Here is a 16,961-nt window from a genome sequence, read left to right as displayed (position 1 = left end):
TTTTTCTGTTCAGCATGTGGCCACTTTTTTTTCTTGCGGATAATTGCTTTTCCATGTATTTTCAAATGCTGGCACTTAGCAGTTAGGCTTCAGAAATTTCAAACACTTTATAGTTTTTCATACAAGATAATGCATACCTGTAAGATATTCACTTCATCCTCTACAAGAACTTACTTTCTTGGCTTAAAAGAAAATCTCTGCACAGTTAGTGAGCAAGGGGGCAATTTCAAGTGGATCAGCTGGCATTCTGGGTATGCAGCAATCCTATTACTGACAGTATTAAAGTTGTCTTATCTTCTCTTTTAGTTTGCAACTGACTCACACGCCAAAATAGTACAATTTTTACAGCCCAAGCATTTTCACCTCTAGTGGAAGAAGTATAATTAAAAGCGGTGATTAATCAACTAGTCCCAAAACATGCAACAAATTTCACAGCAAAAGCCATTCAAACTAATTATTTCAACTCTCCAGCAGGTTGAACAGTTACGTTTATTAGTATTTACTGGAGCTGAACTCGAGTCTTAAACACACACACAAAAAAACCCAGTTAYCCATTTACTGTTATCTATTTTCCCAACCATTATCATCAGATCCTATCAGCATGCTCTAATGCATAAATTAAAGCCATTACACTAGTTAAGAAAAAAAGATAAACATTTGATCTGACTCAAAACACACCAGAATACAGTTAACTGAAAGTTACTTTTATTTCAGGATTTATTCTTCTTAGTTTAAGCCTCACTTCCTAACATACACAAGGAAGGAATTTCATTGCACTGCAGTATGAAGCAGGTGGATTTAATCTGCCTCCAAAATCAGACATATTTTTCTCCTCCTTCTCCCCCACCACACACAAGCAGTTAAAYTCTTATCAGCTCCCTGATCCTCCTTCATAGGATTCAAATCCTTTCAACATCTATAGTTTCAATTGCAACAAAGCTTATTTATAACAAATGTTTCAGTTTCTAAATTGCCTATCCTAAAGTTTCCTACRCTTTGATAATGTTCATTTAATCTTTCCAATTATAGATTAAATTAAAATTTGAAGCATGTTGCTAAGCCTAATGGAAAGATCTTAAATCCGATTTCTATATACCTAACATGAGGATAGATGCTAAACTCACAAATACAGTGAAGTAACTTTGGGAAAAAAAATGCGTTCAAAAGTATACTGCAAGTTTGTCACTGTTAGAAAAAATRTATTTCAACACATATACATATTTAAATAATTACAGTAGCTGTTCTGTGTTCAGTTTTGGTAAATTCAAGTTGAAAACAAAAAGAAGGAACCCAGGAAAGCAACAAAACTAGAGGCCTGGAAGCCTTAGAAGAACTGAAACGGGCTCCGAACTGAGGAAGGAGGCTAAAGGATATAGTGGCAGGAATATGTAAAATAGCGATTGGCACAGAATTATTTTTCCTAACACCTCATTTCCTCTCCCACCAAGAAGAAATTATAATTAAAAATATAATGCAGAATTAACTTGTAAGGTACAAGCAACCATTGTAATAAAGACTGAAAAAAACTGACTATGTATTTACACAGGAATTAACACTAAGTTTTCTTGTGTAGGACTAAAGYATACATGGACTATAACCAACCTTCTTTCAAAGCTTATACCAGACCAACTAATATCATCTAGAAAAACAAAATAAACGTCTCTATAGGCTCTTCTATCTATAACTCACTGCACAACTGGGGGCCAAGAGGGAGAGAGGGGCTGATTTATCTTACTCTGCCTTTTCCAACATTGAGTGCTCTTAGGYACAAAATGTAATTGTTAAACAGACCATTTCCATTCCTGACCTTCAATCAAAATTCTTGAAAAATATGGAATTTTCTTTATTCCGTATCGTAATGGCAACTGAGATGCTTTCAATATTTGTCTTTCAGTTATCTTTCTACAGGCATAAAAACAGTAACTTTATTTTTAGTTCAAATTTTTCACTTACCAGAGCTTTCAGAACATTCCACTCCTCCCACAATTAGATGATGAAAACAGAATTAAAACATAATTCTCGGATCAAGCATTATTTGGCACTACTTCATTACTTTAACAATGAGATTTCTACAGTTCAGTGACCATTTCCACGGTGATATGTCTGAACAATTTCAAAACTTGAAGGTCTTTTTGTCAACCAACCATCTCTGCTAAAACTACATCAAAATCTCGAATTCTTTACAGACACTGCATGATTTTCCTTCATCTTGTGCTTATGTATTTGAAAGCATAACATTTTTGGTACATCAAAAATGTCAATATCAAATATCAAAAATGCCTATCAAAAGCGCCAATATTTCAAATCAAACCATGTTTCCTTACAAAGTAAGAAATACTGCAAACCAATTGTTAAACAAYTGTTTTCAAAAACAAATGTCAGAAATGTACTTAAAAACCTTTGTGCTAAGTTTCAAAGCTCTTAAAAATGAATAGAGGGTTGTATTCCTTTTTTCATTTTCTGTAATGTCTGGATTTTTAGATATTTAATAGAAGCCTTTTTCTAACAAATTATGAACCTCCCATGCAGAGTCTAAAAGGATCTACAGAGTAAAGACAATAGAGATTGCGTGTATACATACTGTTGATCTTCATGTACATTTATCCTGCAGCATAATGTTAAAATAAGTGATAACTGAAGAGATTTGGAGAAAAAGTTACAAAATCAAAATTATAAAAATCAAGAATTGCAGTTTGCTTTCATTCACTTTCTAAGAGTATCTACCAACAAAGGATAAGAAAATACCTTAAACTTGTAACTACTCCTTGAAATTCAAGTTCTCATATTTACTAAAAAGTAAAAATATTAAGTTATTTGGTTCATATGCTTTCATCAAAAGATTTAACAAAATTTAAATAAATACAGTATGGAAAGTCTCAGTATTTCAATCAAAACGTTACTGCCTTTTTTAATAAAAAGGCCATAATCCCATGAGCCCATAATCCACAATTGCTAAAAACAACTATGCCCAGTAAAAAAAAATAAAATAAAATAAAATAAAAAAAACACATCCAAGAATACATAAGTCAGATCTTACCCATTCTTGAAATACAAAACATGTGCTCTTTGAAGTCCTGTTTCCAAGAAAAAGCCAAGTTCTTGTTCCTGTGCAGCGGGTCCTGGCTTAGGGCTCCTGTTTTGTATATTGGTATTAATTACCTATAAGAACAAAAGTAGTAAAATCATATTTAGCATATTCAGAAAAAAAAAAAACTCAAGTTCCATGAAGTTTTATACAGAAGCTTATACTTAAAATTGAAGAAATCTTTTTTAAAACTGTAGGCAGTTGATAGTAGAATATTTCAATTTCTAAGAAAAATTTTATAAGACATTTTCAGAAGTTTCTGAAGACCAGTATACAAAAGAGAACTGTACAACAAAACATTTGTAGCTGTATTCAGCAGCAGAAGCTGATGGCATTCAAAATCTAAAACCCTTTTAGATTAGGAAAGGCTACTACAGAAAACAGTAATAAGCTTAAAAGTGAAATCAGGAGAGGATTTCCAAAAAATAAATTAAAGAAATTTTTTTTTTATTAAATTAACATTCTATTTGCTGTCTCAAAATGGAGAACAATAGCTCTCATACTCATTAGACAGTCTACTAGCCACTAAAAGACAATAGTTACAAAAAATACAAAACAAAACAGGCAAAGAAAACACAGAAAACAATAAAGCCTCACATCACTTGCAGCCAAAACATAAGAGGAAATGAATTTTACAAACACATTTGCCGCATTTTTAAAACTACRTTAGAAGACAACAAAGCATAAAATGGTCGGCATATCAGCAGCTGTAACATCACTTAAACCTTTTCAAATAAAAGTGCACAGTACAGTTTGCTCAGAGGCAGATTCACTTTCAGTTTTTGAATCATCTCTAAAACTGATTCAGATGAAAAATTCGCATGCATCCAAAAGAACACTCACCCTGGGCAAACCATTATTAACACAATATTAAAACAAAACAGAAACTAACAACAAAAAAATCACAAAAGGAAACAAAAAAAAAAAAACCACTGAGCACAGGCTGACACACATACACACTGTCGTTCCTTGCAGCTACTGCTGAAACATTTTGCATTTATGAAGACCTCTATTTGAGCTTCTTTCAAAAACATATTTCTTCACTTTCACAATATAAGGAAGACACAAAAAGACAAGACGTTAACATTGTTTTAATTTCAGGAAAAGGAAAGTAATCAACTGTTCATCAAAACACTCGTTTTGGAGGAAATTTACTTTTCAAAGGAGAAATATATAGCTCCATGTCAAAAATTAAACGGGATGAACACCCCCAACAAGCCATCTTCTCAGCTGTCAACTTTCTCAAAAAACTGTATTGATATGGTGATCAGGCAAAAATAGGACTAGACTACCACCACCAAATTCAGTGGACACAGGAAAAAATTACTTAAAGTTTGCACTGTACAGTTTTATACACAATCCTTATAGCACAGTTTCATTTGAACCACTCTATTTCCAGCATTCCAKATATTGTTGGGTAGGTGCTTCCATCTCAGATGTGTGCAAAGGGAAATTTTATGGATTCAGAAATAAATTTTAAGTTACTCACTGAAAAGCAAAATATAAAAAAGCATGTTATATTGCAGGGCAATAAACACAGAAGTATAACCAAAGGCATTAGAGAGTAACTTTTTCTGGTTGTCTGTTGCGAGTTGCCTATACAGAAGTTATTCCGATGAACGTTATTCGAGCTGAAACACACTAACTCTTATGTCTAACTCCAGTGGAAACAAAGAACAGCAGCACCATCTCCATCTTCCCTTGCTTTTCCCCAGGACAGCAAAGCGACAATAAATGTGAACGTACGTTCTCACTGCTCAAGGTATCAGAGTAGAAAGAGCTTGACCACCTCAAGCTGTTACACGCACACGTTCTACCCAGTACCGCAGGTTTGTGTGTGCAGCATTACAGCTTCGTAACGCAGCTCTACTGGTTTGGGGGTTGGGGGGTATTTTATTTTTTTAATGCAACAAACAAAAAGCCACTGGAAAAGAAACTGTCAAGATTTACAGGAGGTTGCCTTTGAATAGTCATGGGGAATTTTAGGGAGATCAGATGATCAAGTTCAGTAATTTCCTATGAAACTAGTCTTATTGACAGCTAGGGAGTTGTGCTTATTATTTTATWGCTAATCACCATGACAGAACAGTCAATGCTGATTAAAGTACTGTTATAATTTGGGAACGTGAATGAGGCGCAACTTCCAAATGCACTGCAAACTCAATTTAAACTTGCAGTGAAAACAAGTTTCAATTTCTCCAAGATGTTTTACGTTTGGAAAGTTCTTTAACTTATTTTTTGAAAAAGTAAGGGAGGAAGAYCAGGAAGAAAGGAAAGGGGGTTTACATAGTCCTTTAAGGAAAGATCAAAGATCTTACAAAAAAACTCCCCACCAATTAAAAGTATTATTTAAATGTACGTTCAACAGTTATTCCAACAGAGATTAAATAGGACTTTTCCTGAGAAACATTGGGTTTTTTCCCCCCATCTCTTAGAACTGTGTACTTATTTACAAAGCAATGTGAATGATCTTTTTTTTTGTTTGTTTGTTTGTTTTGTTTCCCTGTCCTATTGCTTATGTCTCCCTATCTGTGCAGGGAATGAGGACTACACCATGACCCTGGATCAGGAGCTGCAGTTCTTCCGGCCCTCCGAGGCTCAAGCAACTCCTCCCTCGGGGCTTCCTAAGGAACACCACTTCGACCTCTCTGGGTGTCCTCCCCTCAGAGCTTTAGATCCCTCTGCTTAGTGAAACTCTGCCAGCTCCCTCAGGCTCTGACTTTGTCTTTTAGCAATGTAGAAAGCCTTTTCCACTCAAATGCACATTTTAATGAAGTTATTTTAGATTTACAGCAGAATACTTGAAATCAGAACGGGAAATAAAATAGTTCCATAGACAGGGATAAGCATCCCAAGAGATGCCAGTATAATCACTTCAGCAGAAAATGTCAACACACACGTTGTAGATTCAGATGGCTAATTACTGAAATCTAGCCTTAAACTTTATGGCTGTACCAATATCAAACTCAAGACTATTTGTTCATTAATAGCAACTACTAGATATAATGTTACAAGTTCTAAAGTGCCATTGGAGATTTCTCAGGAGATTTTCATATTGAAACRCATGTATTTCCCCTTCTCCTCAACAGAAATAATTCCCCTCTTGAAGAAGAAATATTCTTCCAGATTTTTTTGCCCAGCTTACAGCATGCTGAGACTCTTCACTGCCATCAAAGAAGAGAAGTCCACTGACCTAAGCCATTCACCCTAATTAAAAATTTTCTGGTTTAGCAGGTACCTCTGGAAAGTCAGCTGCACACACCCAAACTGTATCAGTAGACACCTCCAGATGAGGCTGGTCATGGTAATTAAGGCCCATGTGCAGTCTGAGCACAGACACCACATAGTTTGAGCCAAGGTATGCTCTAATAAAATTGACTTTTCTCCAAACTGGCCTGTTACCCAGGCAGACCGYAACTGTACGGAGATGGCAATGCCCTTCACCATTCAAGCCACTTTATAYGTCAGGAAGTCTAGCCTCAGAGACATAGAAGTTTATTAAAATAAGAAATAAAAATGTACATACTCAAGCAGATAGAATTTAGCTGAAACTACAATCAGAAATATCTTTGTGGGGGGGGAGGAGTGTAACCATCCAGAAAGAACAGAGAACAAGGCTGGTTAGGCATCAGTTACTGCCACCAGGAATAAACTTTTCAAGGACAACTGTCAAACAGTGGGCCTGAGGACTGCAAGCAACAAGCTCGTATCTCGCTAAGAATCAACAGGGTTTACAAGTCTTAAGTAATCCTTAAGAGTCAAGGATAAGAGTGCACAAGCACAAATTGACCATCTCTCACTAGATCCTCCATGAGACAGTCCAGGATAAGTAAGATTGCRTTTAGCAGATGASAAAGACATGCTCAGCCAGGTAAGCAAAYTTTCTCAAGCCATCTCTCACACAAGAGGAACAAGGGAATTCYGGTGAGAGAGTTGCTCAATATCCAWGCAGTGGGATATTGACAGTGGGATGACATAAGAGTCCAGAGCTGTGYSCCAACTGGTTATTGGCACAGGGCACAGACCTAGGTCTTCGCATTGACATATGAAAAAGGTTCCATTATCACAACTTATATTTTCATTCACTAGCTTCTGAGGTTCCTGAGATACAAAATCTTCTTCTGAAAGCAGATTAAACACTGAATACTGAAGTACTACGTTCAGCTTTCTTCCACAGTTCCCTTTTTCAGAGCTCAGACTCCAGTTTTGTTGCTCAGTCCTTGCAGACAAGCTAAATCAGTGAGGGGTCAGCAAAAACTTGGAGCTACAGTTTCTTCAGGCCTTCATTGGAAGCTCTTTTGAATTGCTTAAAAGTAGAAATAAGTCTGTTCTTATCTGTAGGTCAAGATGTCAAGCCAAACTTATGGAAGGATCAAGGACAGACAGACAAATAAATTCAGTCTTGGCTGACAACAAAGAAAACCTTTGTAATTTTAGTTCATGYTTTCAAATTAAACCAAAAGTTTGAAAGAATGACAAATGGATTGTTTATTTGTCATTCACCCCAATTAAAGAAGCAGCTGAGAGAGTCTGCTATTGAAATTCTGCAACTTGAACTTCTAGAAAAGTCACGTTGCAATGATACTYATTACAACGCAAAACAAAACAGTACTGGTAAAAAAGCCAGTATGTACATTTCTGGMAGAAGAACAGAAGAGAAAACAATTAAAAATATGAAGTTTTAATAGTCAAAGAAGTAATCAACATTGTTAAAAAMCAAATTTTTAAAATAAAGCAGCGTGCCCTCTATATCTGGAATCTAAGAGAAGATGGGAAGGGCATCAGGCATTTATTTACTAAGTAGAAGACAGRAAGACATGAATACACTTTAGAGAAAGAAATCCCAAGATAATGGTTCCAGAAGTTCTAAGACATTGATACCCCAAGCCAATGATTCAAAAATTTACAGTCAGTTGGTGTGGTTCTTCCTTAGTCACCTGTTTACAAACAAGAAGCCTAACTTTAAACTCTTCAGAAATCATTCCTCTATCCATAGAACAGAGAAACAAATCTAAGAATAACTTACCTAAGATTCTGCAAAGTTTCTTGAAGGTTACATTTTCTCTAACATTAAAAAGCTCAGAAATACCAACTTGCATCAATAAAATACTAGGTTTCCAACATACCTAGTACCTCAGCTTTATGAGTAACTTTCTACTCACATAAAGTGCTTTCAATATACAAAAAGCACAGTAACTTTGTAGTTCAGATTCACATATAGACAACTGTCTCTTTAGGAAAAAAATGCAAGAAGTATTTTTAACAGTAACTGTAGCTTTACAATGAGTAATACAGGATCAAGCTAAAACTACAAATGGACTTAAGTTCAAGAACATCTTTTCACTTGGTGCACATATCTGTTGAAAAACCTTCAACAGTAAATATCTACTATATCTTAACAGAGAATATAGTTACTAATCTGTCAGAATTTCTGTAACTCTTTCCACAAGAGAAAGGGTTGTGTAGTAAATCATTGTACTATATACTCACAACTAGGGCTACTTTTAGAGATAACCTTCTGCTTACTGTTTTGGGAATAACAACACTAAATTATACATACAATATTGAACTACTTTAACTCTGGAATGTACAAATTGATGAGTTGTCAATACCAAGTATTCACTTCAGAAAAATGATGAACTTTCATTCTGCCATTGCCTGTCCAAGATAAAGTAATATCAGTTAGCTTACATAAAGAAAATTTATATAGCCCCATAAATAGTACCGTTGTCATCTGAAGGTTTTTTGGTAGTTTGTACAGGAAAAGCCTCTCTATTTCCAGGTAAAGGAAGATGGGAGGGATATTAAGTTTTGAAATGGTACAAAGATGAAATCAAACATTCAGACTGATTTCATTTATAGAACTATTCAAGATTTATCTCATTTCAATTAGATCTGTCTTTTAAAACCATATCTTTATTTGGCTATCATATCTGGAACCTTTTTCATTGTCCTAGGATTGTGCTTATTAATTGAAGTGAGCATACTTTCAGTTACTATTCTTGCTGCACCACTGATATGTCAAGCTTCTTGCTGAAGGATACAAAGTTATTTCAGAATTTCATCTGCAAGGAATTTTATAAGGAGGATTTAAGAGCAGTTAAATTATTGGCTCCAAATAAACATCAACAGGATCAATTTTTCATCTCTGCAGTTACTTTTGCTCATTTCATTCTTTGCCTTTTCACAGATGAATTGCTAAAAAGTCTTTTTAGTTTTAGAAAGATTTTTTAATAATTACCTGAAATGTTACATATACATATATGCAAATACACACATAATACACACATACTGAAAGATATCTTAATCCCAYGTTCATAAACAAATTACCACAGGGTAACAAGAGGCCACGGATGTGCATCCTGAATGCACATAATAGTTCAGAGAAGCTTTGTTCCTTTTGAGACTACTGGCACTATTTTCCAAGARGTCAAAAAGCAAAAGCAGTCATAGTGACAGGTATTGCCCAATAATAAGGGTGTACTGAAGTCCTGAGAAAAGTCCTTTTAGTTGAATACAAAGATACTGATCACATCACATCTATGAAAGATGAACCATGTAATTCTTCAACTAAGAAAAACAATTATCCCAGCTTACCCTTTCTATCTCCTGAAGGTACAGGAGAGCAATATCCCCAGCCTTCTCATAGCAAGTAACAATTTCTTGTTCACGGTCCACATGAAGGTTGCTAGCTGAAGAAGAAATGGGCAACTTCTCAAGACAGAGACCTGAAAACAGAACATTTTGAGAAGGTCCATTAAAAAAACTAATGTCATATAATACTACATTYGGATAATAGTCCAGACCAAGCCCCACTTCAATCAGGGGAAGAAACAAAAATCTATAGCAAAACTTAAGAAGGTACGCTCCTCTAATAGGGACGCTACAAAAAATGAAGAAACACAACCCCTCCTTTAAAAGGCCACAAAAGAAGCAATTCTTAGCAGTTTTAAAGGGACGTTAAGAGAGTCTACACAAGAAATGCTGAGAGTCTTTCTGWACTATTTTTCAATTACAGCATGTATCTTCACTTTTCTGAAGTGATCGCAGAAATCAAGGCAAAGTGAGAAAAGGCACTCAAGGTAGTACTAATCGTGAAGGCAGAGGCACCTGTAAGAACATATACATTTTCAAGAAATAAGAGGTCAGGAAGTGTAATTTTTGTATTTAAGCCTTCTGTTAATCAGTCTCCTCCCTTCAACTTTCAACTCACATGTATCACTACCCTTTTACAACAGACCTGTGGGACTCCTTACATTACCCATCATGTACGTTATTCGTCAAATGCTCATTCAATGATCAATGAACTGTTTGCTATCTACTTACCTTACTATTTAGTTCCACTCAGTGAACATATGATTAATAACATGTTAAAATAAAAGGATTAATACATCCTCTGCAGGAGGAAATCTCTAAATATCTCTTGCCAAATAATTTCAATTTTTTTTCTGTTAAGACAACAGAAAGACAACAACTAGTACAGCTTCAGGAATCCAGACATGACCCTTATTCTGTTCTGGTCTACTTTGCTAAGGAASAAGATGGGAGAGCCAGTGAAAAATGGCTTTCAAATTGCCTTCCACACGCACCCTCGTAAGATCTGTCATTGAGGACAGACACAGCACAACATACCATGGAGACAGTAAATGCTTTAAGCCATAGAATAACTAGGAGAAATKGCTGTGACAGATATAGAAAGATATCAATGCCCACAAAACAACCCAATACAACCAACTTTAGGTACAGCCAACTAATGTAAGAGGTATTTCTCTCCCATCAAGGTGAAGTAGTCTTTTTGCCTTGGGATTTTATTAGACACATCCAATAAATATATTGTCTGAAGCTCTGAGGACAAGAAAATATTTGTCTAAAAACAAAACCCAACTCTAATCAATACCATCTCCTAAACAAGCCATTTCCATTGCAGTTATTTTCAAGACATTTAGAAAAACATAAATGGAAAGGACAGAGAGCACTAATCCATCTATCTGTCCCAGGTATCAACCTACCCTGACAGACACTGGTCTAACCTGTTCTTAAAAGCCTCCCATAACAGGCATACCTTGGCTTTCCAATGCCATTTATTGTAGAGCTCAACTCTTACCGTTAAGRTTTTTTCCTAATATTTAAGTCTCCTTCCCTAGATACATAACTTCTAGTTCATTTCACAGAGAGATTATTCCATGCTTTACAAAACCCTTTTTCAATATTAATTTAGAGAATATTAATCTAGAGAGAGAGAGAGAGAGAGAGAGAGAGACATGGTTGCAATAAAGAACTACTTTCTTGTATCATGATTCCCTGACAGCTGATCATTTTTATATTCTCTGGACTCCCTCCAATTGATTATACCTTTCTCAACTCATGGTGCCAAAACTAGACATCCTGCTCCACCTGCAGCCTCAACAACATTGAATAAAGTATCCTATATACTATATCCTATATTATATCCTATATAAAACTTTTTATGTAAGTCAGCACAATCTCAGAGCCTTTTTGTGCAGCAGTAAAAGCTTTYCATTTATGATGCGCAACATATCAGATCATATTCCATTAAACACCTGCCTCATCAGTAAACCCCATATTATATTATTTGAATAATTATTTGTATTTGAAGTGTAGCACCTTCCACAGGTTCTTACTTCTTACTTCCTGTCAGTAGTATTCTGATCCTAAAGTGCCTACAACCCCTCTCACATTTATATAATTCACAGTTTAAAAGAGTATGCTCAGTTCATCATCCAAAGTTTTGAGTGTYTATTCCTGGAGGAAAATAAAAATAAAAATAGCATTTAGTGATATATTGGACAGATGCCTGTAGAATGCCACATAGTACCAAATTCCAGTTTGGAGAACAGTCTAYGAAGAAATTTCTGTCCATCAATATCATAAGGCAAGGACAGCATGTTTTGTTTGAATTACATTAGTTTTCTTACTAAAATAACTTGGAAAGACACAGCCATGGTATCTAGCATTCATTCAATGAACTCAAACTATTAAATATTTATAAATTTCAGATTCTTTCAAACTATCTATCAAGTTTCAATATCTTCCTGTAGAAGTTACTATGGTTCACTTATATGCAAAATATTAAGTTATATTTCTGGCTCAAGAGGATGCCTTAAGTCTGTATCAGAGCACAGTGGCCACCATTATCCTCCAGTTCACTGTTTTACCAGTACAAACAACTTATAACTAGATATATAACTAGCAAATCAAGCTATAGGTTAAGACAAAATCCTCAACTCCACTATTTACTGCTTCATTAAAGACAAAATAAAACTTAATATATTTTTCAATATATTGAAATATAAATAATAAATAAATATAAAATTCAATATATTTGAAGCACAGCAAACATACAAGTAGACTSTCTCTCAAAGACCTGCTAAATCTGCATATGGACACTAGATTCTTCTGACTTTGTGGTTTTAGCCTAACATATTTCTAAAAATTAACTGCATACGGAAAAAAAAAAGTCTAGAGTAATTTATCCTAATCTGCTTTAATTCTTCATCAAATAGTAAATATTTATTTTTTGCTATATGTCATAAAAGCAGCAAGATTAGACTATACAAAAAGGTCTGTTATCCTGCTATGACAGTGGCCTTGAACTGACCCATTCATAGGATCTAAATGAACAGTAGGTGCTGTAGAGAAAGTTTGCAGTGTCCTAGGCAAGCATCTTCAAGCTCTGAGATGACCACACCCTACAATAAATGAGCAACAATGAAAAGACCAAATGACTGAAAGCATCAGATAGCTGGTAAGTGGATCACACCTCCCCATCCTTTYGATCCCATGACACAAGCAGCAAGTACCCGATAGAAATCCTACACTACGTACTGCTCAGCTGGTTATTTGTGGATTTGACTGGGATTTGTTATTTATATTTTTATACTTTAAAGCCACAATAAAAAAATCTTAATCTGAAAAGCTCAATATAAGAATAGTCTCTTATTTTTAGCTGCAAATTTTAGAGTGTTAGTTTTCTTTGAGAAATTTTGTTAGAATTYCGTACTTCCCTTCTGCATTATTTAATGGAATCCCTTCATTAGAATACAATATTATTTCTCAAAACAAYTTTAATATACATCTAGTACTCACTGTAGTTTTGTTGATATCTTTATTACAGCAGGTGAAAGTATGCATTTTTTAAAGCATGCAACACCTAGGAGCAGGAAGTTCATCTGAGGAACTATCCTGAAACCACCACTGAACAGGATGGGTCAGATACCAACATAAAAYCAAATCATGTAGAAGAAAACTCCCAAGAATACCTTAAATGATCATTTCTGAAACAGGTTAAAATTAAGAGTCTCTTCACACTCCAGATTATCCATCATCCATGTATTTTCTTAAATACATCAGCTGATAAAGCAAGAGAATGTACTGAAGTTCCTAAAAGTATTTTTACTTGAAATACATACAATACAGCAATATAGCAGTAACAATCACATAACTGGGATTATGTGAATACGTAATAATCACATATTGCTCACTGCTTCCTAAGAACACTGAAACGATAAAAAGTGACTTGAAATGGAAATTATTAGATTAGGCTCTTGAAAAAAAAATAAGCAAGAGGAAACACACAGAATGGATAATCATATAAATTTTAAAGAAATACGTATCCCCCTCAAATACCTGAAGACTTATGTATATACTTAGACAGGTCAGTCCTTTGTTCCTACACCYGCAAGGAGGAATCTCTGCTTTTCCYCTTGCCCCAGAATGATAGATTTCTTTATTTAAAAACTTCTCTGAAATATTAAGAAAAGAGATGCATGTTACTGCCATGTAATATTATTGTATTAATGTATAGGTTATAGCTATTGGTTTACTTAATCTTTATTAATATTTACTCTAAATACGTTCTGCATTCCACTATATCAGGCCAGCTGCTATCACAAATTAACTTTAATATTCATGGCTTTTAAGTTTAAGCCCTTCCCAGTCAAAATCACCTTGAAGTAAAAGCTTCAAACAAACTGGGTCAGTTTTATTTTGGGAAGACATTTATCTCACATGTATCTAGTCCTGATATCAAGCAAGATGACTCCTGAGGGGAAAGAAAGCGAGAAGCAGTGAAATGAATACGAGTCCACAGCACTTAAGTTTACATGTTTTGCAAAGCAACTCTAAAATTGCTTGTCAAAATATAGAGTAGAACAGCAACAAAAAAAGTATCTAGCAAGGAAAAAAAAAGTGTGATATCTAAAATACCTGATAACTGGCAAAGGTTTTYTTTAAGTCTTTGAAAACTTTATGAAGTTAACCATATTTTGTAAAAGATTCAGAAAGCAAACAGTGGGTAACTTTACCATATATTCCCAATGGCATTCTTGTGACTATGGTCACATTAAAAAAGAAAAAAAAAAAAAAAAAAAAAAAAAAAAAAAACAAGATTATGCTAAGTAAACTTTCACATATTACAGAAACAATATAAAACCAAACCAACTCTACCATCACACACCCATGCACCGACTACTCAGCAAAGAGGACTCCTCAGTAAGAATTTTTAAGAAGTCCCTGTGAAACAGATTCGCTTATTCTCAAATAAGAAACAGCTTTTATGTTAAAGACAATAAYAGTAATTAATTTTCATTTACCAACCACTAAAACAAGAACTCCCCCAARCTATAGCTTCTTCAGGAAACCGGATTAACAAATATGCCCATTTCATTACACAGGCAGAATAAAACAAAAATTACTCAAAGATCAAAAGGCCACAGCAGAGCCTAAACCTTTACCATGCCTACCGCCTAGGTAATAGGAAGCTGTTTCACTGCTGAAACTATTAAAATATAATCARGTTGACAAAAGTATATCATATTTGATATATCATTTTGTACCCAAGATTTTTTCCAAGGTGCCAGCCAGAACCTTGTCTGTTTACCACTAAACTACATTAGACCACAACTAATAACAGATCCTACAGTTTACCTACTGTTTTCGGTAGTCAAGTCAAACAACACAAGAAAAATAGTGAAGACTTTCTTATGTAAGCAAATAAGCTTTTGCATGACGGAGAGGAGAGTGCTGCACCATAGACAAAGATTCCTCTGTTTGATTCCAGTTTCCCCTAAACAGGTATCTAAAATCCTACYCTGTCTGAGTATACAACATTTAATTATCCCTATATGAGATACAAAACAAGGGCAGAAAGTGTTGCAATGCTGTAAAATTCTTCATCTCCTTTTAAAGGAGATGAATATTTAGCTTAATACATTTAGATGAAGCAATTGAGTAGAACATGACAGACATTTATCAGTAATTTTTAAAGAAAAAAAATGAAACAATTGCTATCCAGGAATTCCCAYGGTGCATTTCCGAACTTAGAAAGGACATTACTAATTCTGCTTAAGGAATTTTGGCACRGTCTTATTTTCTAGAAGTCATCAACCGCAGATTGTGACTTGTTTGTAGAGCATTTCTTCAAAAGTAATGTACTTTTTTCTATCTCGATTCCCTATAGTATTTCGGCAGTAACGTCTATTAAAAAAAGAAGAATAAGGGAAAAAGAAGAATAAGGGAAAGCCAAACGAATGATACACAAAGATTAAGAGGAAAAAAAAAAAGGAAGAAACATATTAAGCTATGGCTTACTTATCAGTTATTACAAGTTATTACAAGTTATTTTAGTCCAGACTGTCTATATCTCTAGACAATCTTCAGAATTATTTCTCTGCTTTTCTCTGAACAAAAATAATTTCTCTGTTTAAGTGCCTCATAACACCCCCACCCATCCACCTCCTAAAAAGGCCAAGATGACACAGGAAAAATCTCCAGCAACTGTTAGAATACATTATCTCCTCCCTGGCTAGTGTCACACTCAATTAGTTTCTAGAAGAGGCATCAGAAAGGAGGATAATACCCTCTTTTCTCAGCAAACCTGAATCTAAGGAAGTTGCTCTGGCGAGCCACCCATAYGCAGACTAGTCAGAGAATTAAATCRGTTCTAGATGAAGTCCAGAGCACCACTTCACAGAACTGAAGACAGTATTTTACCATAACATGCTCATCCTGTAGCTATATTTTTGCATTAGTATAGCTTTTCTAATACCATAGATACACTAGTTCTTCAAAACATTTCAAAGTTCCTCAAAGTTAAAAAGAAAATGGAAATTATAAGTTTCTAATGGCAAGAACCATCTTATCTTTTCTGAAGTAAACACTTATTAATCCAAGCAGTACATAAAAGCATAACAATATTTCAACGCTGGTTTGTTACRTTATCTGAGATTGTACAAAGATGATGAAGGGACCGGAGCGTATCTCATACGAGGAGAGGCTGGGACTGCTCAGCCAGGAGAAGAGAAGGCTCCAGGGGAATCTTATCAGCATGTATAAATACCTGATGGGAAGGTAAAGACAGAGCCCAACTCTTCTCAGTGTTGCCCAGTGACAGGACAGGAGACTACAGTCATAAACTGAACCCAGGAAACTCCATCTGAATAAGAAAAACCTCTTCTTCTGTGAGTGTGGTCAAACACTGGAACACGTTGTGGAGTCTCCATCTTGGATAYTCAAAACCCAACCGGACATGGTCTTGGGCAACCTGCTGTAGCTGACCATCCTTGTGCCAGAGGGTTGGGCCAGATGATCTCCAGAGGTCTCTTTCAAGCCCAGTCATTCTGTCGTTCCGCAAGGACTGACAACGACTGATCACATTTTTCCTCTGAGAGTTCTTAAGAGCACAAAATACTTACTACCAGAAGAGATCAGTATTGTCACAGATGCATTTGTTTCAAGAACTATGTGTCAACCAACACTTACTTTACAGTACTGCCCTTTACCTGACAAGTAATTTCTAGAAAGGCGGAAAAAGCTCAAGCAAGAGGTAAGAGCTGGGGAAAGAACTGATAACTGTAGC

General features: G+C 35.2%; 1 protein-coding gene across 1 annotated transcript in view; it reads right to left on the bottom strand.

The window, feature by feature from the left end:
* TTC7B (tetratricopeptide repeat domain 7B) overlaps window positions 1-16,961 on the bottom strand; it is a 128,043-nt gene that overhangs the window by 99,488 nt on the left and 11,594 nt on the right. Inside the window, exons 4-5 of the mRNA XM_085317638.1 lie at window positions 9,683-9,813; window positions 3,038-3,159 (exon numbers count right to left, since the gene is read on the bottom strand). Of these exons, the coding sequence (XP_085173764.1) occupies window positions 3,038-3,159; window positions 9,683-9,813 (253 nt within the window). The remainder of the gene's footprint in view (window positions 1-3,037; window positions 3,160-9,682; window positions 9,814-16,961) is intronic.

Source organism: Rhea americana, unplaced genomic scaffold, assembly GCF_003343005.1.
Source record: "Rhea americana isolate MKP2758 unplaced genomic scaffold, rheAme1 scaffold_5, whole genome shotgun sequence".
Lineage (NCBI taxonomy): Eukaryota > Metazoa > Chordata > Aves > Rheiformes > Rheidae > Rhea > Rhea americana.
This window is presented reverse-complemented; position numbering and strand designations above follow the sequence as displayed.